Source organism: Parus major, chromosome 3, assembly GCF_001522545.3.
Source record: "Parus major isolate Abel chromosome 3, Parus_major1.1, whole genome shotgun sequence".
Classification (NCBI taxonomy): domain Eukaryota; kingdom Metazoa; phylum Chordata; class Aves; order Passeriformes; family Paridae; genus Parus; species Parus major.
Window position 1 is genome coordinate 94,736,075 of NC_031770.1, and position 21,174 is coordinate 94,757,248.

General features: G+C 37.9%; 1 protein-coding gene across 16 annotated transcripts in view; it reads right to left on the reverse strand.

Moving 5' to 3' along the window:
• Nucleotides 1-21,174, reverse strand: part of MYT1L (myelin transcription factor 1 like) — a 307,933-nt gene that overhangs the window by 1,307 nt on the left and 285,452 nt on the right. For 10 of the 16 annotated variants that reach the window (XM_033513050.1, XM_015621695.3, XM_015621697.3 and 7 more), the window contains 4 exons: nucleotides 9,221-9,312; nucleotides 6,389-6,498; nucleotides 1,808-1,951; nucleotides 1-1,486 (listed from right to left, as the gene is read on the reverse strand). The exon at nucleotides 1-1,486 is cut by the window's left edge and continues 1,307 nt beyond it. In XM_033513050.1, coding sequence (XP_033368941.1) covers nucleotides 1,346-1,486; nucleotides 1,808-1,951; nucleotides 6,389-6,498; nucleotides 9,221-9,312 — 487 coding nt within the window. In that variant the 3' untranslated portion in view covers nucleotides 1-1,345. The remainder of the gene's footprint in view (nucleotides 1,487-1,807; nucleotides 1,952-6,388; nucleotides 6,499-9,220; nucleotides 9,313-21,174) is intronic. The other 6 variants (XM_015621709.2, XM_015621696.2, XM_015621703.2 and 3 more) reach the window with 1 other exon arrangement.

Genomic DNA, 21,174 nt, shown 5'->3' on the forward strand with positions numbered 1-21,174 from the left:
TCATTTTGAAGAAAACAATCAAATCTTGAAGGTACAAATAAGTTTTACCTTAAAATGATCCTGTTTAAAGCAAAAAAAGTGCTGAAGTATATTTAATTACATTAAAAATTTGATTGCATTCATTTTTGCAATAGGTGACAGTAGAACAAATACAAAGCATATGTGAATGCTGCAGTAATGATTGTTCTCCAACAAAAAGCAAAACATAAATATTAAAATGTTAAAAATGGGACTGAATGTTTGGCAAAGCAAAAGGAAAAATCTTTACTGAACTGCATTCCTACTACAGATAGCAATGAATGCAGTTCAGTAACTCTAATAGACACAGATCATTTGTATTTATCCCAAAATTAAAGATGTGAAAAGGCAATATTAACTTTTAAATATTGTCCTCCATCTTGAATTGAAACCACAGAATTTCTGAAAGATGAACTACATTGCTATAACAGATAGTTCAGAGGGGCACTAGCAGTCCGGTAGAAATAAGAGAATGTTGGCTCCAAAGTTTATTTGAAAACAAAAGCTGAAATCTTCACGTTGTCCACCTCTGATATAGTTCTTTTCATAATGGAAGTTCCCATATTCATACCATGTAATGCTTAGAAGTTAATTAAAAAGTGCTGTTTAAGCTGCTTTGAATCTTCTGTCAAGTTTCCATGGCTTGATGTTGTCTTACAATAAATTACCCATTTTGTAACTTACATCTAATCCATGCCATTTTCTTGGAATTCAAAAAACCTCATTTTATTGCCCCCACCACACACCATCCTTCAAAAACAAAAGTCACATAATATTTTCAAGCATTGTTCAAAAATAAAGCATTTTTGCAACCAATTCTTGCTATGAAACAATATGCACACAAAATGTACTTCTTAAATCCCATAAAATCCTCCAACATGAGGCAAAATGATAGTGTTTAAAAAGTGGCTGCAGACTGCAACATTGTCATTCAAAGCTGTTTTTTTTTTTTGTCCATTTCAGTTCAAAATACTAAAACATTTAATCACTAAAGCATTAAAAAGAATTTACACTCTATTTATTTTGATCAGCTTACCTCTTCAGAAATATATATACCCCAAAAATGTGCATACATTAGCAGCTATAAACATTACATGGCATATCACACTATGTCAGCTTATATGAAAACGTACAAAATGTGAATGTATTCAAAAAACTATTCTGCAGTTACTATCTTTAAAGCAAGACATAAAATCATTATGAAGTCTTGTAAGCATAACACTGTTTCAAACAGAAATAAATATATAACACTTTCTGGTAAATTACAGCAGCAAAAAACAAGAGGCATCCTTTTTTTAAGCAAGATTTTCATCACTATAGCAGCTGTTCAGACCTGAATTCCTCTCACAGCCTGCTTTATATTTTCCAGTAGGGCTTTATTTTCTGGACTCTGATAACGATCTTGATTTGTATACATGTCCGTCAAAGTGGTCACGTAAGCATCAAAATTTTGTTCATTGATTGGTTCCTACGAGATATTAAATAGTAGTTCATATACAACTTTTATTTTCTTAATCGTATATTCATTTAAGCATAACATATTAGCAAGGCATACTGCCACCATTTTTATAATATTTAAAAAGCCTATTTAGTTCTTACTTAATTTTACAGGATACACTGGAACAGGCCCTCCATGTCTGTTAGCAGTTAAATGTATCTCTATGGTTTCAGTGCTGTTACCACAAATATCCAACTGGTTGATGAAACATAAACATAAAAAAAAGGTATCTATTGTATGAGGTGAACTGAAGATCGCCAAATTCCTTAACTTGTGCTCTCAATCACTTACCATATGTGGCAGCTGGATATTAGCTAGACTATGAATTAAAGACTGGCTTAAATTGGCCAATTCATGAAGAAGAGACTCATTTTGCTGTTCAATTACTTTGTTCTCCTCTTCTATCGTCTTCAGGTTGCTCTCCATTGTGGTAATCTAAAATGGACAAATTTGTATACAATGTAATATAAGGCAAACTGGTACAAAGCATGCACTCTTTGAAGGGAGAGAGAACAGAAATACCAGGGAAAGGAGAAAAGGTCTATTCATTCATGTTTAAAAAGGTTTTGCTTGAGTCTGCAGTTCTTCTAGTCACTAAAGCTTTCTTATTCCCACTGTATGTTGTATAACTTTAACAGCTTGTCTTTTCAATACTGGTAATAGTGAGTGAATGAACTTGGATTTGATTCCACTCCTTTAGAGCTTTTCTTGTATAGTTGAAAGGCATTAAGGACCTTAGTTCTGCAAGTTCACCCATGCAGTTAAGACTCCTAGAAGCCAATCTTAGGGGCATTCTGCAGTCAGTCATGCTTTTCTTGTATTTTCAGCTACACATATATCTTGTTAATTAAAAATGCACTGCTCCTTGCTGCCATGTTTTGCTCTTTGTAAGAATAATACGATTCTGTGCAAACTCACGGGGCTGCTTTTGAAAGCCAAACAACTGCATGTTATTGCAATGTATGTACAAATTCAGAAAGTTTTCCAATATATACAATGACTTGTGAAACTGAAGAATATTTGCACATAGCCCTGTGGCATTGTTTCATGTACAGGTGAAAACAACTGAGATTGTGCTCTGCCTGCGTTTCCAGGTGACCAAACACGTTAGCTCTGACCTTGCATGGTGCCTGCTTAAGGTAAATGCATTGCTGAGGGAAAACTTCCCTGAGCTTGTGGAGAGCACTGTGCTAATGGAGTTATAAGGATTTCAGATGAGCACTGGCTTATATCCGGATCATCAAGAGCTGATGCAGAGCTCACTCACATCTGCCTGCACTTTCCACTGCAGCCCTGTCCTTACTTTCCATATGGGGTGATAACTGTTGACATCTAGTTCAGAGGGTACAGTGTGCTCTGTGTGTGTGTAGGTTAAGATATGCATTGACAAGAAGAAAGAAGCCAGCGAAGTGGAAAAAATGCCAAAGAACACAAGGTTTTGAATTCTCAAAATGAGGTTTATCCATTGGCCTATCCACTGGTTTATACACTGGCCTAGAGACTGAGCTATGGGAAGAATTGATACAATTAAAAAAATGATGATGGGAAGGTCAGAGGTTTGTGTAATAGTAACAGGCAAAAGAGTACAGGTTCTAAAGTGCATATTAACTTGACCATGGGTGAGCAAATGTTTGGAAACTGGTGGCACAGTCAGGTAGTTAGAGGTATCATGTTTTATTTCGGACCTAAACTTTCTGTCTGCTTATGGAAATACAGCCCACCAGTTGACAGAAGTAACTTTGAAAAGTTATGTGTCTACATGAACAGTCTCCAAAGTACCTCTTGCTTTGACTACAGGTGCATACTGCAGTTAATCCAAGTTGCCAGTACTGTAGGGACCTGGTTTTGTCACAATTAATTGATTCTGAACTATTTCCACAAAATATATTAGTAAGGAGAATACTTTCTTCATATTTGAACCTGGACACCTGTTTCTCCTCTCTTATTTTGCTTTCAGCTCATTTATATTGGAGGGAAGTGCTGTATCCAAATGCAAAACATTTTTCATAGGTGCTTCTTAGAGTCAAGTCATACTCCGATATCTATCCTAATTTTTTTTAATATATTACAGACCAGAATGAGGATGCCAATGAAGGCTCAGTTCAGGCTGCAGCCACCTCACACTAACTTCAGCAGGAGCTGATATTCTATAGATTTTCTATCTAGCTGAGCATTGCAACTTCAATCATATTTTTTCGTTTTTCCATGAGATGCTGAGTATCTGCAAATACAGTGGCAGATGATCAGGATATCTCACACTTCACTTAGTAATAATCTATAAATTCATCTGTTTTAAATTTAATTCTTGTATTTGTTTGCTTAAAGGCTGAAATTTCCCTCCCCACATTTTACCCTAAAACTAAGAAATGTCTACTTGTATGTATTCTGAAAATAGGCTAATCTGTTGCTTGTATGAAACACATAATTATTTGCAGATTTATTCTTCCCCTCTCCCCTTTATGTGTTTCTGCTCCTCTAATATTTGCATGTTAAATTTGAACAAATTTACTAGATTTTAGGTTAAAAATACTTTCTCCAAAGTCTGAAGTAAAAAGGCAGCTGAGTAAAGGAGTGTTACAACTGCTCCAACTAAGAAAAAGGACTGACTTCTCACTTTATTAAATAAAAAAATTCTACATCGAAGAATTTAATGTAGAATATGAAAAACTTTCACTGGCACATACAATCATATGGGTTGCAAATCTGTATCAAACAAGACTGTTGCTACTTCTGGTGTTCACATAACTTCCACTATTTTCCCATTGCATATTTCCCATCTGTCATGTCTTACTGAAATCTGAGCTGCACAATGATTTTCTGAAGGTTTATCAGCAAACATTTTGTTATGTCCAATATAATTTTAGTTTTTCAAATTAAGGGGACTGTTGACTTTGATCCTCTTAATAGTTTGATAATGACTATGATGTAACTCTCTGTGTGTTGTAAATGTAAATTGCTTATCTTCAGTAAAGTGTACGAATTCAAAACTAAGGCCTCTGAATTTTTTTGTGAAATTTAACTTGGGATTCTCTGCAAGGCCTTGGTAGCTAGCTGGGTAAGAATAGATAACCACTAGACCAGATTACCCAGAGATTGTGGGAATTCTAGTCTGGAAAGTAAAGAACAAATTAGACAAGCACCTGTCAGGTTTAGCTTAGAAAGATCTTAGGAAGTAAAGATGACTGGTGGAAAAAAGAATGTTTTCATGGTCTCCTGTAGCTCTACTTTTTTAAATCCCGTTAATCATTTTAATCTACATTTTTTTCTAAATCTGCAGTACTGAATTGTGAAAAATAACCTCTTAACTTTATGGTAAAATCACCAGCTGAGCTTCCTTTTACCAAGAACATCCAGTGGTCCCACAAAGTGCCTAATCTGATTTCTAAGAATATGCAATGACACTAGTCTGAAGTATGAAAGCTGTAACTGAGACCATTAAAGTATGGCTTCTGTACTCATTTCAGATCAAAGCTTGATGTGAAATTCCTAGATAAATCTCTGAAACTCAATACAAGTTTATGCCTGTGATAGTGTTATCATGGCTTTATTTTTCAATTAATCTAGCCAAATATGAGATTAAAGGTGCAGTAAATTACTGAAAACTGGAGCATTTACCTAATGTACACATAAGAGCAAAACTGCTTCACACATTTGAAAAACTCAGCTAAATCAGTATGTATGTGAATAGCACCTACAGTGTATTAAGCAGAAGAAAACATAAGGCCATTGGAAGCTGCCAGATCCAGAATTTATGAACAAATTTCTCAAGAATAAATATATGTAATTTTCCTGCCACTGATTATTCTTCTTGCTTTATAGTCTTGCAGATTTTGCCCTCATTATCCTACAGTTATATTTGGTCACATCAGGAAACTGTGTAAACCATAAATAAAATCCTATGAAAGCTGAATAATGACAAAACTCTGAATGCAAGCATAAAGAAGTGAAGTTTCAGTATCAATCTGGCAAAGGTTTAGAAATCAAATAAAAACCAAATAGAAAAAGTAGGTCCTGCCGTGTATTTATAGCTATAGAAGAGGAGAAGGAGAATGGACGTGGTGCCTATCTCCACAGGCAGCAGATAAAGAAGTAACAAGGAATGATTTACTCTGTTTCTGTTGAGATTGTTTGGGTGTCTATGATCATGGGACTAAAGACTGACAAATGGTGACTGTGATGAATTTCACTGTTAGTGTCTGTGCTCAGACCATGTGAAAAGACAAGCAACAGAATGTATGCTGGACACTGAAAATTTCTAGGGGAATTCAATTGATTTTGTTTTTTTGCTTTTTCCATCCAGTTTTAGGACTGCTGAATAATGGTATTTTAGTTAATAGTCTAATGTTAGGTTTTCTGCTTTTTTTTCCCCCCAAAAAATTTGTGTGGAATGAAAAAAGAACTAAGCTGTATCTCTGGAACCACTACTGCAACCAAGGGCTGCATTCAGTGTATCCCATGATGGAGTGTAACAGGTACTCACTTCTCTGTCTAAATTTCCTCTGTAAGACATGGCAAAAGCCATGTTGTTCATCTGGGCTCCTTCACCTTGTAGCTTATGTTAATGACCATGTTGTCACACAATATTTTAACTGCTATTAGAAAGGCATAGCCTTATCAAGGGGAAATACCAAGCTGACCATGTCAGGTCATTATTTTAAAGAATATATTTTGCTGAGTTATTTTTATTTATTTTTTTACTGTTGGCAACCGATGTGAAAATTGCATAATGAACACTGTTTTCAAATTTTATAAATAGAAAATTATGCACAGACATCTTAATATATAAGAAACATGAAATGGAACAGTATACTTCCTATATTTTTTAAACAGTTGTGTAGAGAAAAGCAGCTTGAATTTAGGGCTTCATAAAACTGTTACCTGAGTTCTGAGTTTAATCATATCAGCTTCCATCTGGGAGTTGGATTCATTTAGTTCTTTGATTTCTTCATCTAACTGTTTAATTTCTTCATCATTTTCTATACCTGTGTGACATAAAAATAAAAGGGGTGTTAAAATAATTAAGGTTTAAATCAGAGTTCAGTGAATTAATTATTTCTATATTTGAAAATCAATTTATTTCAAGCAAAAAAGAAAAAGGAAGAATTCTTCAAACTTTTATTCTGCAGTTTAAAATAAGTATTTTCCACTACTTTTCCTTTTAAAATTGCAGTAATTCTCCAGTGAGAGTGTTGAAAATGCCTGGAGGATCAAAAGGACCTTTATATATACTCATTTAACTTTATATTATAAGAAATGTACCTGCAGCAACAAATTTTGCTCCACTGTCATATGTAATTTATTTAAAGAGTGTGTCCACTTACAGATCTTCTGAAGGAAGGTAAAAAATCTTAATATGGTAATCTCTTCATATTACAGCATGATCAAGAGAACTTGTAACTAATTCAGAATTTTTTTTTCTCAGCAAAGAGAAATTTTGGTGATGTACTGGGATATATTGTGATTCTGCAGTTGTTTTTAATGCTTGATTGAGGCTCAGAATGATTCATGAAGGGTTCAGAAGGGTATTATTAAATAAAAATATATAATTTGCCAAATGAAAGTGCTTTCTATCATTTTGTTACATAAATATTAAAAATCACAGAATTTTAAAGGTATCTGTATTTCTAAGAATCCAGACAGGAATAAACGGTGACAGTTTAATCTATTTATCCTTATAGTTAGTATAAAAATGCATAAAATAATCCTGGAAAGAGACAGATTTGTTTTTTTTTTAAGTGTGAACACCTAAAGCCAGTGAAACTGGTGCTCCCACTATCATTCTTATGCTGGTGTGAATATTTCACACCTTTCCCCACAGTGCCTGACTCTGATGTTACAGAATGGCTTGGGTTGCAAGGGACCTTAAAGATTATATAGTTTCAACCCCTCTGCCACAGGCTGGGACACTTTCCACTAGACAAGGTTTCTCAGAGCCTCATCCAGCCTGGCCTGAAACACTTCCAGGGATGAGGCATCCAAAGCTTCTCTGGACAACCTGTTCCAGTGTCTCACCACTCTCACAATAAAGAGTATTTTCCTCATATCTAATCTAAACCTACTCTCTTGCAGTTTGAAGCCCTTTTCCCTTTGTCCTGTCACTACGTGCCCTTGTAAAAAGTTCCTCTCCATCCTTGTTGTAGGATCCCTTCAGGTACTGGAATGCTGCAATTGGGTCACCTCAAAGCCTTCTCTTCGCCAGGTTGAACCATCCCAATTTTCTCAGCCTTTCCTCACAGCAGAGGTGCTTCATCCCTCTGATCACCTTGGTGGCCTTCTCTGGACTCACTCCAACATGTCCTTCCTGTGCTGGGGACCCCAGGGCTGGATGCAGAACCTTGCCCTTGGTCTTGTGAAACCTCATGAGATTCCCATGGGCCACTCCTCAAGCTTGTCCAGGTCCCTCTGGATGGCATCCTGTCCTTCAGGAGTGTCACTGCACCACAGCTTGGTGTCATCTGCAAATTTGCTGAGGGTGCACCTGATTCCTTTCTCTATGTCATTAATTCAGATATTAAATAACACTGGTCCCAATACAGACCCCTAAGGGACAACACTTGTCCGTGATGTCCATCAGGACTCTGAGCCATTGTCCACTACCCTCTGGAAGTGACAATCCCACCAATTCCTTATTCACCTAACACTGCACCCATGAAATCCATCTCTCTCCAATTCAGGGAAAAGGATGTTGTGGGAGACCATGGCTGTGGCTTTACAGAAGTCCATGTAAATGACATATGTAGCTCTTCCCTTGTCTGTTGATGTAGTCACCCCATCACAGAAGGCCACTGAGTTGCTCAGGCAGGCCATGTGTCCAAGTAGCCAAAATATCCACATATTACTCCTTAAGGCATTCTTCCTGAGCATGGCAGATATAGTTTTCAATACTACCAAGGTTCTAGAGAAAATAACATCCAGATCTTGCACTCCATGGTTACAAGCTTTTGAATAAAGACAGCCACTGCTTTCTCCATCTGTGCTGCCCATGTGGGCTGAGGTGCCTCCTGCACTGCGTTCAAATGCTCAGTGGCTCTAACACAGTTAACACCAACAGTTAAGAAGGCACACACTGTCAGACTAAGTGACTACATCGTTTTCCAAGAAAACTCAGGACGTGGGCACCTCCCAGACAAGTCTTTATCATATTACTTACTTGAACTGAAGCACCTACATTTTGCTTTTACTGCACTTCAACTACCAGGGTACTATCCTGACTTTCATCCAAGGTACTTTCATCATCTTCCCTGCATCTCAAGGTTCCCAGGAAGAATTGCAGATTACTGGAGCTGAAATAGCACAAAGTCATCTCCATCTGCCAGAGGTTATAGAGCCATAGGTCCAAATGAATTCAAGGGAACTTAGGAGGAATTGACACTCTGGAAATAAACCCTTTTTCTTTTCTGAATCCTGCAACAATATAAGACTAACTATCACTCTTTGATGAATGGAATGTGAACCAGTAAATTATAAGGGTATGTTCTACTTTGAAATATTTTAGAGTTTAAGATTTATATAGACATAACTCGATCTGACTGCTCTACTCCTGGCTCAGGTTTCCAGAGCATAAGACCTGGTTTCACTTCTACAGACAGTGAATTCACAATTTATATAGAGTATAGGAAAAAAGGCAATAGAGTAATGGTAACTTTAGTTTACAGCAAATTTGTATTAAATTAGTATTTAAGAACGTAATGATTAAAAATTTACCATTACTGGCCCGCTGCTTTATTGTTAGCATTTGTTCTCCAGACAGCTTTGCTTTCTTCATCGCTGAAGTAGCTCTGGGGCATCCTGATAAACTGTGAACAGTAAGGAGCCTGTTAATTTTGACAGGTCATTGAAAAGAAATCTGTAATCCAAACCTGTAATAAAAACAGTATCAGAGACATAGTTTATCTTCACTGCCTAGCACTGAAAGAGTGCACTAGTCTGAAAAAAAAGGACTTACCAGTAGTGATTTCATTGTTTTGTTTTTCTTCCAAATTCTTTTTGCATAGACAGCTAATATAAAAGTCAGATATACAGTTCAATTTTCTTAAGACAAGATACTTTTAATAATAATTTTATTTTAAAAGCAGTTATTGTGTAAACACTCCTACTTGAATTTCATGTCCCTGCTCTGAACTTCCACCCTATTTTGATTCAAATGTTCAAACATGGAACTGGATGCTGAGAGAAGAGGACATGAGCTACCTCTCACATCCAAATGACTACCTCTTATAAACTGTGTTTCTTTGTGAATATCACCTACTGAGCTGGCTAAATTGCCCTTTTCCAAATTTTTTCTTAAAATGGCAGTAACTATGTGCTGGCTTTTTGTTTCAGCCCAAGGAAAGTAATTCCAATAAAAATGACCTTGTTTTAAGGGGGGATATATATGTCTTATAGTGCAAATTTGTTACATTTATGGATGTAGATTCAGTTATCTCTTCTCTCTCACATTGCCAAAATATTAAGCTTTTAAATTACATTGCACAAAACAGTTTGATAGCAAACGCAGGCTTTATTGTAAAAATTAAAATATGGATCAGTCAGTGCTCAGTATTTAACAAATAATGGTACACCAAAGCAGCTGTTTTTTCCAAAATCACATCTTTTATGTAGTTGCACTATCACAGATAAGAGAAAATATATATTCAATCTAATTTAATGATGGAAAACTATAATCTTATTCTGAGAAAGCTTTACCTTTAGTGAAGAGAATTTGGAAGTTTGCTAAACAATTTCCTGTTGCCTCAACATTTCATTCATAGCCATGCAAAATGAGTAACGTTATGAACTTTTCATTGCATTAAATGCAGGCACATTTATATTTCCTCTTCAGATCCAAAGAAAGACTTTTTTGTACAATTTTTAATTGTGAAAATCATATTCAAATCTAATACACAAATAATCACTCTGCAATATGGAGGAAAGTGGTGTCTTTGATTAAAAGCATTTATTTAGTTAACAACTTCCTTTAGTTAGCAACTTCCTTCTAAACAAAGTCCTCTAATTTAGGTATAGTGTTTGATTACTGAAAATGTTTCTCTGAAAAGAGACAAAAAAGGATTTCTCTTAGAAAAATAAATTAAAAACATTATTTTCTCAGCAAAAGAATCTGTGTTCAACATTTTATACAACTTTGTGACTAAGAAGATGTATAATAAAATAATGCAAGTAGTATCAAGCAATGGCATGACCTAGTAGCTTTTGGCTGTAGCCTAGTTGGTAGGATGTCGAATTACTACTCCAAAGTCTGCTATGGACTTAGTGTGTGACTGTAAACAACTGTTCTCTTGAAGAGTCAAAGCGAGTCTTGAAGACGATTAAGGAGGAGAGGATCTGGAGTTTTGGGAAAAAATGTTGGCACGGAGAAAGGAATGGGATAACAGTATAAGCAAAATTTCTGCATCATTTAACTGACTTATTTTTTGTAACTTTCAGTTGATTTAATGAATTTTCTCATATTTTGCCCTCACTCTTTTTCAGAAGAAGTTAGCAGCGTTAGCCATAATAACAACTGCATTAGTTTACTCTTGTTTTGTAGCCTTTTCCTCTCTAAAAGTCTTGACTGATGATAACACCTCAAAATAAAATCAGCCTTCAGTCTATAGATACAGCATTTAAACAAACCAACAAGAAACCTGGATGCTAGAACAGCACACTTGAGAGCAAAGAAAAATAATCAAATCAAATTTGTTCAGAAGTATTAGAAATCTACCATGTGATTCAACGTCCCTAAATCTAAATTTTGGTGCCAAGGACCCAATCTTAGTCCCCGGCCATGATTCTATACACCAAGTTTTCAGGAGTGCCTAAACCCATAGATATCTTCTCATCTAGTCTGGAAGGTTATCTCTCCACTGGTGTGCCCACGGTGCTCCAAGGTGCGCTCTCACCCTGAGGCCCAGGTACAAGGTTCCATATGTGCAACACTAAGCTTTCCTATTCCACAAAATAGGGTGGTCACATTCTAGCTGCCAAACAGCAACTGTCCATGGCCCATCACCACTGGAGAGAGGTGTATTGCTGGGGTAGACATGTATGGAGCTCCTATGGCTTGGCTGCAGTTCAAACACCCTGGCACCAGCTGCCTTCTGCCTATACTGAACTACAAAGATCTGGGTGCTGTGCTCCATCCTTGCTGCTGGAACTGTTGGAGAATCATTCTGCATGGATTATCTACTTTCTTCTGGAGGCACCCAGATGAATAATGAGTTAGTGAGGAGAAAGGCAAAGGCTGCCTATTTTTTGGGCATACTAGTGAGGATGCAGAAGGCTTCCAGATTAGTTTTGTTCTAACCCACTGGTGATCTAATACAATATGTACAGACAGAGGAGGGCTTTGACCAAAATGGGTATTTTGAAACGCATCTGCATGCCTAATCCACAAACTTCCTCTTTTTGCTTCCCCAATCCTTACATGCACAGCTTTAGCTTGTGCATCATGCACGTCTATGACTACCTTTAGCTTGTTATGTGTCTGTTCTTAGGAGAGGCCATGAATGAACAGATGGTCCTAAATTTTCCAGTGGCTTTATGCAATTTAAGAAAGCATTCAAAACTCCCAAAGGGTCCTGGTCACCACAGAGGAAGATGCCAAAGCCAGACCATGTCATTGCCTTCTCTGCAGATCTCTGGCAAATCCATCTCTTCATTAACTGTATATTGTATTGTAAGCAGATGAGTTCACTTTCCTGAGCCAGACACTTTTAGTTTCAGTGAAGCAGATACCAAGTTAGCAACCTAAATTAAGAGTACTGATTTTTACTACAGTTTGTTTAACTTGTCTAAATTCTTCAGAAATGAGTTAGTCAAAAATAGCAATGTGCACCCCTTTTGCTTGGCTCTGTTCTTAATTTACCTAAAACTGTTTTAAGTAATTAAAAACTAAATTAGGACTTTTACAATAAGCTTCTACTCTGCAAGGACATTCTACCTCCTCCATTTTATCTTATTGACTACATTTACTTCTACTGAAGGCAAGGGCTCTTTAAATAGAGAATAGTGAAAAGAACTGAGGATTTATGGGAAGATGAAAAACAAGGTCAAGTCAGAGTTGCACCAAAAGTGGGCTGTTGTACAAAGGCTGAACCCTACAGAGGTGTAAAGTTAACCAAAAAGCTTGAATTGAGATCCCAGTGAGACAGACAGTTGCTTGGCATTCTTAGAAGACTGGGGGACAGAAGGAGACAGGAGTAGATATTATTTTATTTTTTTCCTGTGGTTGGCAAACAAAAGAATACAAGTGAAAGCTATTTTAGTGCTTTAAGACTTATGTAATACACGCTTTGAATATCTCAAAAATGAAAAAAAGGACTGTATCTAGAGAAATATCTAGGTAGTAGTTTTGTTAGGATAATACTTATCCTCATATTAAGTATGTGATGAAGCTGTATCAGGAGGGTTGAGGCTGGATATTAGGAAAAGGTTCTTTACCCAGAGGGTGGCTGGGCAGTGGAAGAGGGTCCCCAGGGAAATGGTCACAGACTGATGGAGTTCAAGATGTGTTTGGACAATGCTCTCAGGCACCTGGTGTGATTCTTGGGTCTCTGGACTTCAGTGATTCTTGTGGGTCCCTTCCAACTCAGGATATTCTATTATTAAGTTTCAAGCCTTTAACGTTGATGCTTGTCATAGGTTTTCAAACCTTACACTGACTTTTACACAGCTCTGCAGCTTATTCATTCCAGCAAAGAATTAGTAAAATTAGTGAGTTATCTCACTTGCTCCTGCCATTATTCTCATATGCACAAGAAATCGTAAGAACATATAAACACAGTTGAGTATTATTTCCATAATAAAAATGAGTTATGCTTTCTAACATTGCTGGGGTACTGCTGTAATAAATTCAGCATAAGTGTACCAAGCCATGGATTATTTCTGTCAGACTGGATGCCACAGAGCTTGAAGCCACAGCATTTTGGTGGGGTTGTGAGAAGCACCAGCAACCAACTCCTGACTCCCCCTAAGATCCTGATTCACCAAGAGCTGTGAGTCTCTGAAGTACCAACAACCAGATGACCATCAGCATCTTATTTTGTTGGGATCCAATGTGTCTTCGCTCATTGAGACTAATTTCTAATTTGAGACAGAAAAGTATTGTCTGGTACATTATCCTATAAAACCACCCTCTGCCATAACTTACAAAACACTATAAAGACTGTATGGTGATTGTATCTATTAAAGTTGAACAAAAGGTGAAGAAAGAATTTTCTTTCTGGTTTAGCACTGTGATTATCTTACTGTAACCAGTGCCTCACCATATATTCAGTGGATTTGTAAATAGGGTGAAATTTGTTAAAAAATAAAATTAAAACTAGTGGGGAGGGAAAAGTTTTAAAGGGATTTTTGTTTTTAAATGTTCAGTGCACATTTGCCAAGAAATTTAATTTGAAAATAAATAAATGTGGGCTAAAATCCTGAATGTTTCAAGAATGTAATTGCACTGTCTTCAGGGATGCAAACAACATAGGTCACCAGAGTGGAGGATCATTGATCAAGTGGAGTGATTGGGTGACCGATTTTAGTTATCTGGGTTCCAGCTCTGTCTTAAATGTATTTTTTTCCTCAGCAGACAGATGCAGTTTAGTTCCTCTTGAAGCTGGAGGTTTTGCACTTGGCTTGTCAAATGAAGAAAACATTTTCCAAACAGAGAAGTAGGTATATGGGAAAGGAGGAGATAAAGGTCAAATAAAACACAACTTTTATATTTGGTATGTCAAGTGTTGAATTTACAAAGAAAGAAATAACAGGGTGTAAAGAAACCAGAGCCTCAACCTGTAGTACCCAAAAAACATCTTGAGGATAAATTTTATAAACCCTGCAAGATGTTTATAGATTCATTACCACAGTGATTTTTCAAAAAGAAAATTAAACAATGCTCTGTTTATTAAAAATAGCATTGTCTATAGACTAAAGGAAGGAACAAGTCACTTTCAAGGGACCTCTTTTAACTGCAGATATATTCAAACAAGCCCCAGATGTTAAATCCTTTTGAAATTCAGGGAAATACAGATCACAGTGAGAATGACTGTTTTATTTTGTTAATGACTGAAGCCTTACTTTTAGACTAAACTCCTCAACTATTTGCAAATGTTTGAAGTTCAAGTTAGGAGATCAAATTCAGTGATCAAAGTAGCCCATTCCTTGGTTTAATATTAAAACCATGAACTACTCTTCTTTTTCTATGTTGAAGGGTATCAGCTTTAGTGACTTCCTTATTCCCATGAGTAAATTCTGCTACACACCTTAAAGGATGTAATACTCTATGCACAACTCCAGCAGAGATAAAAGGAACCCTCCCTAAACCAGCACTCATTTTTATTTACATTCAAGGGTGATTGGCTTTTCCCCAGGTTCTTATTGAGATGTGAAGCAAAAGGAATCCAGGAGAGAGGTTCTGCAAACAAGGTAGTTTTGTTTTCATGGAGATTGCTGTGACTCACAGAGGACTCTCTTCTCCCCACACAATCCCAGCTGACTCTGTGTGGTGTTGGGTGAAAAAAAGCATCTGTTCAGCTCAATTTCATAATTCTTCACTGGAAAAAAATGATTTTTATTAATGTGGCTCTTTATAGGTCTTGTTTCATGGCAAAAACTTTTTGTTTCTTTGGTTGGTTGCTTGGTTGGGGTTTTTTGTAGATTTTTTTGTTTTGTTTTGGGTTTCTTTGGGGTGCATTTACAACTCACACCTGAATGCTTGTTGTGAAAAACTTCAATTTTGAATCAGGAGGGAAATCTAAGTTAAAAATACTAAAAGCCTGATGTAATGTGGGAAGTGACAGCTCTTAATTCAAGTTGTTTTCCAAAGGTGCTGACAAAAGTAGCTGAGATTTTATTCCGTCTAAATAAATATTTGTGTCAGAAGTAAGAAAAATCAAACCACTACCCAAATGGCCATAAAAAAAAAAAATAGTCATTATGATTAAAATGAAATGCAAGCTTTTCAAAATTATTTAAATAATATTTGATCATTGTTTCAGAAAAACTTTCTGGAAATAACTATGCTCTTATTTTAGCAATGGGAGGGTTGAATTAGCAGTAAAATCTGGTCAGTCAGGCACCAAATACACATCAAGAGAGAGTGAATGGCCACCCAGAAGAGAAGGTATTTGGATTTTTTTACTGGAGATTTAAAAGGTAAGATAGTGTTATAACTTAATTATGCCTATCCCTCATAACAAAAGAACAAAGCAGGCATCAGGTAAGAAAAACAAAAATAGGAATTATGCAGAATTGTTAACATGGCAAAGTTGAGAGAAAAGGCCATGAGAGCAGACTCAATTTGAAAGGAATCCCCCTGGGGCATAAATATACACCAGAAAAGGGATTAATGAATCTTGAAATGCTGGAACTGTAAGAGCACTGCCAAAGTTGCCCTTCAGTTGGGCACAGTAGTCCCTCGGCAAATTTACATCATATTTAGCTAACTGAAGCTGCTTAGTCAGCTAAGAGGCTTTGTGGGTGGGCTTTTCACATGTGTTAATGAGCTTTGACCTGTATCATCCCTGAAGAGGGAAAGAGGTTTGGCTCTTGCCCAACATTCAACAACTGTTCAGAATTCTCTCATTTATTCTTTGGTGAGTGAGTACCCACTACAGCACATTACATGACTTACAGTTGGCCCCAGCACGAAGCTATGCACTTAATGGGGCACAACTGAGTGCCCCAGGAGCTGGGGGCTGGCTTCTGCAAAGCTTATCAGCCTCTCTCCTGTCTGGTGACTGCCCACAAGAGGACAGATGGCCTGAAGACCAGTGGATTTACTGGGCTGTTGAATAGGAAGAAAGGTTGAGACTTCCCTGTGTATAAATAGGTAAGGTGTATGTTTAACCACACACCTCTGATTAGGCTCTTAGGTGGCTGAAAATTTCAAGTGATGTATTTAGTGACCAAATACAGCTCATTTTGGCATTTAAAATGAAGCACGGGTTCTCTAAACACTTTGTATAGACAGCAAGGAGAAAAATGTATTTCAAGAGGAAAATTCATCCCGCCTTAAATCTAAAAAGCTATCCTGTATTCTCTGCTTTTTTATGAGCTATGTCTGGAATGAGGACAAGCAGACTTATAACCAGACAGCTTCTGCTAAGTGCCTGAAATCAAGAAGGTGTCACATTGCAAACACCTGTACAATTGCTGTCTGCTGTAATTTGTCAGGTCTGCGAAGCAAAATGGTTTTTCTTGTTTATATTGTGCAGTCTTATTTTTCTAATATGGATTTCATATTATTTTCTCTGTGACTTTCCCAAGGTAAGTAAACCTCTTAAACCCTTATAAACTATCTTACTATCAAGAGCCTTCCTGTTTAACAAATGGTACACCTGATTAAAATGCTATTCCATCCTTTTTCCAGCTTGTAATGAAAAGAGCTGGCAGATCTACCTGCAAAGGGCCTAACTCTCTAACCAGGATCTGCATTTAGTCACTCCTAACTTTCACAAAATTTTAACTGACTAAAAATTAAATTAAATTTTATCTGACTGAAATCTTCAGTGGTAACTGTCAGGCCAGGCTCATTTTTTTCCCAAATAACATAGGAAAAATATTTCTATTTCTCAGAATATACTTCTGTTTTGTCCATATACATTGTTTTGTCCCTACTGAGGAGAACAAAACAGTCCAAATAATTCTGTGAATAACTCTAACTGTCCGTGAATTGGAGCAAGAAACGACATTTCATGGGGTGTTGCTCTGAGTTTAGAGATGAATTCTGCTGTCCTCAGGAAAACAAAAGTAGATTGGGCAGAGCTATAAGCCTCTGACAGACTGTCCCTTGGACATGCTAAGTGGATTTGAGTTAGTGTTTAGTGCCAGACCCTCCATGTACTCTGTGTGTATAAATGGGAGCCTTCCCTGCCACCAGCCCTGCTCGGGGCTGCGGGGCCTGGAGCAGAAGAGTGTGTCATAAATTGCTCACAAATGCTTGCTGGAAGCAACACCTGAGACTGCCTGTCCTGTTCTGCCAGTGCACCAACTGCAAATGCTGGGGACTGAGAAGCTCAGAAGTAAGAAGACTGAACAGGAACTGCAGGGACAGAGAAGGGAAGAGGGCCAGAACACCACAGGAGGAGAGAAGGAGGATGGGAAGAGGAAGGTGTCGTAAAGTGGTTTAGGAAGACCCTTCTCCTTTAAGGTCAAGACAAAATTACTACGTAAAAAAATCATTTGCACTGCAGGACCCACGTCATAGATTTTAATTTTTTTCTTCATGTATATTATTATTACATTTAATTGCCACACTTCTTTCCTTGTCTTCTTGGAAATGTCAACACACTTTTGATGTCATCTTTTAATGATACCTGTCATCTTTTAACGATGGCATGATGATGATGATGTTTATCATTGTCAGTTGTAGCTACTATTATCTGCAGTGAATTTGGTTAATTCTTCTGTTCTCTTAATGTACGATGTTTTTCTGAAGAATTGCAAGGTACAGCTTGTAGAAAAAACTAAGAGATAGGAAACAACAACATAAATCAATGCCAGGGTGGGACATGGAGATTAAGACCAAATGAACAAACATCCTAAACAACTTAAAAAGCCTACCAGAGAAGAAGTAAAACAATGAGAACTAAGAGTGAATTAATTTTGGTGCAAATGCAGCACTCTGTCAACTTACTCTAGAAACAAATAAAAGCATGGACAAGAGTTGACCTGACAAGAGACCTGGCTAGAAATAGATGCAATCAAATACAAATCTAGAGTTTGAGAGTATTTATATTTCATAAATAGAAAAAAAAAGAAAAAGATTTCTCTCTGCAAAGTTTTTTACCATTTTCAGTGTAGAGCACAGGGACACCTTTTAAAGGGTATTGCTGGACACAAACTCCTGACAAATAGGGTATTTTGGAAGTTTAGAGCACCTTGAGAATACAGTTAGAAGTTTGGATCCTCTGTGCTTTAAAGGATGCTCACAATTGGCTTAACTGTGAGCTTCTGGGTCTGCTCAAAATCAAAAGAGAAGTGGATGAGAGATGGAAAAGTTGGCAAATACCCACTGTGAATAACAAAGCTGTTGCTAAGGGATGCAGAGATGCAGCTGGAATAGCAAAAGCTCAGATCAAATTGAAACTGGCCAGAAATGTAAAAGAACTTCACGAAATGGATCTTTAGGTACATAGAGACCAAGTGGAAACAGAAGGGAAATACTGGTGCACTGTTATATGGGAGAGGTGAATTAGCCACTAGCAATGCAGAAAAGGCAGCAGTTCTTGATACTTCCTTCACATCTGTCTTTACCAATACTGTTGGGCCTCAGGCCTTTGGAGCAAAATTCCAGGTTGATGTACTCAGACTGACCATTGCTGATGGAAGAGTTGTAAGTGAACTGCTACAGGAGCTTGGCACTACAAATCCACGGGCACTGACACTGCCCAACCGAGGGTGTGAGGAACGCTGGCTGACGTTGTTGTAAGCCTCTTCAGAATCTTTGAGAAGTTGTGGAGATCAGGGGATATCCAAGAAAACTGAAAGAGAGATAGTGACAACCCTACCTACAAGAGATCTACAGGCTCTTTAGCCTTATTTCAGTCTTTGGAAAAGTTATGGAATTAATCCTTCTGGGAGCTATCACAAGTCAGATGAAACACATGATTGGGAAAAGCCAGCACAGACTGACCAAGGGCCAGCCATGCTTTACAAACCTGCAAAAGCAAAGTTGCTTTTTGTGACAAAGTAATCTGCTTGGCTGATGGGGTGGTGACCAGTGGACACTGTCTATCTGGATTTCTGTAAGGCTTTTGATATAGTTTCCTACGGCCTCCTCCTAGAGAAACATGTGTTATGTGTCTGGACAAGTGGTCTGTGTAGTGGGTGGGAAACTGGCTGAGAGGTTGCACACAGGGTAGTGGTGAACAGCTCCTTTTCAAACTGGCAACCTGCCACAAGTGGGGTCTCCCAGGGATCCATACTGGGCCTAACCCTGTTTACAATCTTCATAAGTGACCTGGACAATGGGATCAAGTGTATCCTGATGAAGATTCCCAAACTGAATAGGGAAGTGAACTCTTTGAAAGGGAAAGTCACACTTCAGGAAGACCCAGATAGGCTGGGAAAGTGGGCTGACAAGAACCTTATGAAGTTCAACCAAGACAAGTATAAGGTCTTGCACCTGGGAGTGCAATTCAGGAGTGCAGCACAGGCTGGGACCTGCCTGGCTGTGGAGCAGCTCTGTGGAAAGGGACCTGAGGGTCCTGGGGATGCCAAGCTCAGTGTAAGTGAGTGGTGCTGCTGTGGCACAGAGAGCCAGCACGGCGCTGGGCTGCATCAGCCAGGGCATCACCACAGAGACACAGAAGTCATTGTGTCCCCCAGTGCTGTCAGGCCACACCTGGAACACGGTGCTCAGTTTAGGCTCACACTGTGCAAAAACATGTGGACAGGCTGGAGAGCCACTGCTGACCTATGATAAGTACTTTTATGTTTTTAAATGCTGAAGCTGAGAAATGTTTCTGTTAAGACAGGGTGAGACTTCAGGCAAATATTGAAAGCTCTATAACAATTTAGGAGAAAATCTGAAGCCATAGCCTGTGTTCTGTAAAGCATCTGTATTACAGAGGTACTGCCTCTTCTGGGACACCCACCCCAGATAAACTCTGGGGTGAGATGCTGTTCTATGGTCCTGAGCACCAGGAGGTTTGACTGTAGTTGGTATTTGCAAATCTTCTCTTCAGAAGCTGAGGATGATCATAGAGGATTTTTATGCAGTATCTATTTCTAGAAAAGCATATTTAATGAGAAAAAGAATCTGCATATGAAAATCTACATCTCCAACCTTCTTCCCTCACATTCGTCATCTCCTAAATGCTTTGAGTGTTTGAGAACTTAGAGGTCCTCTGAGGATCCATGTCAGTGTAGGTACCAGCCAGCTTCCAGAAAGCAGCTGCAGAGGGCAGCACCTGTCTTGACGTGTTTTATGGTTGGGTTTCTTTGGGTTTTTTTGGTTATTTTTGGTGGGTTTTTTGTTTGTTTGTTTGTTTGTAGTTTTTGTTTGGTTGGGTTTTTTTGTCTTTTCCTCTTTTCATAATCTGTCAGTTCCCATGCTTAGCAATGTAGTTGTGCAACTCAGAGCTATGACCAACAGAGTTTTTGGAGGAAACAGCGCTGGCAGTGCTCCTTCACCTCAGGACATGCATGTGGGGTAATGGAGTGAATTTCCTGTGAGCTTTCTGACAGCCTTAGTGCTAACTAAACCTTCTTATGCATAAAGAGGACAGTCTGTAACAAGTGTCATAAGTAATCATCTCCTATAACCACTTGATAATTTCTACATACATTCCTTCAGAAGGGAAAAGGCAGTTGATTATGTCCATTGCTTCCCCCCAGCACATCTAGACATTTTGCAAACACAGTGGCATGCCCTTGCTGCTCAACTGCAAATCCCATTCTATAAACTTGTTAATGGATCTTGGAGTCCTACTGTCCTCAGCAAGGATACAGGTTCACTAAAGAAAAGTCACCCTTCTCTATGGTTTCATCTCTATTCAGCATTAGCTTGTTAATGGGAGAAATGTTTATAATTTGATCATCTCTTGCATATTACAGCTCTACTAACATGTTTTTCTACTGTCCTTGGCTGGAATAGAGCTCATTTCCTTCAGAGTAGTTGGTATGAAGCTGTGTTTTTGATTTGTGCTGGAAACAGCATGGAAAATTCAGGGATGTCTTCCTTACTG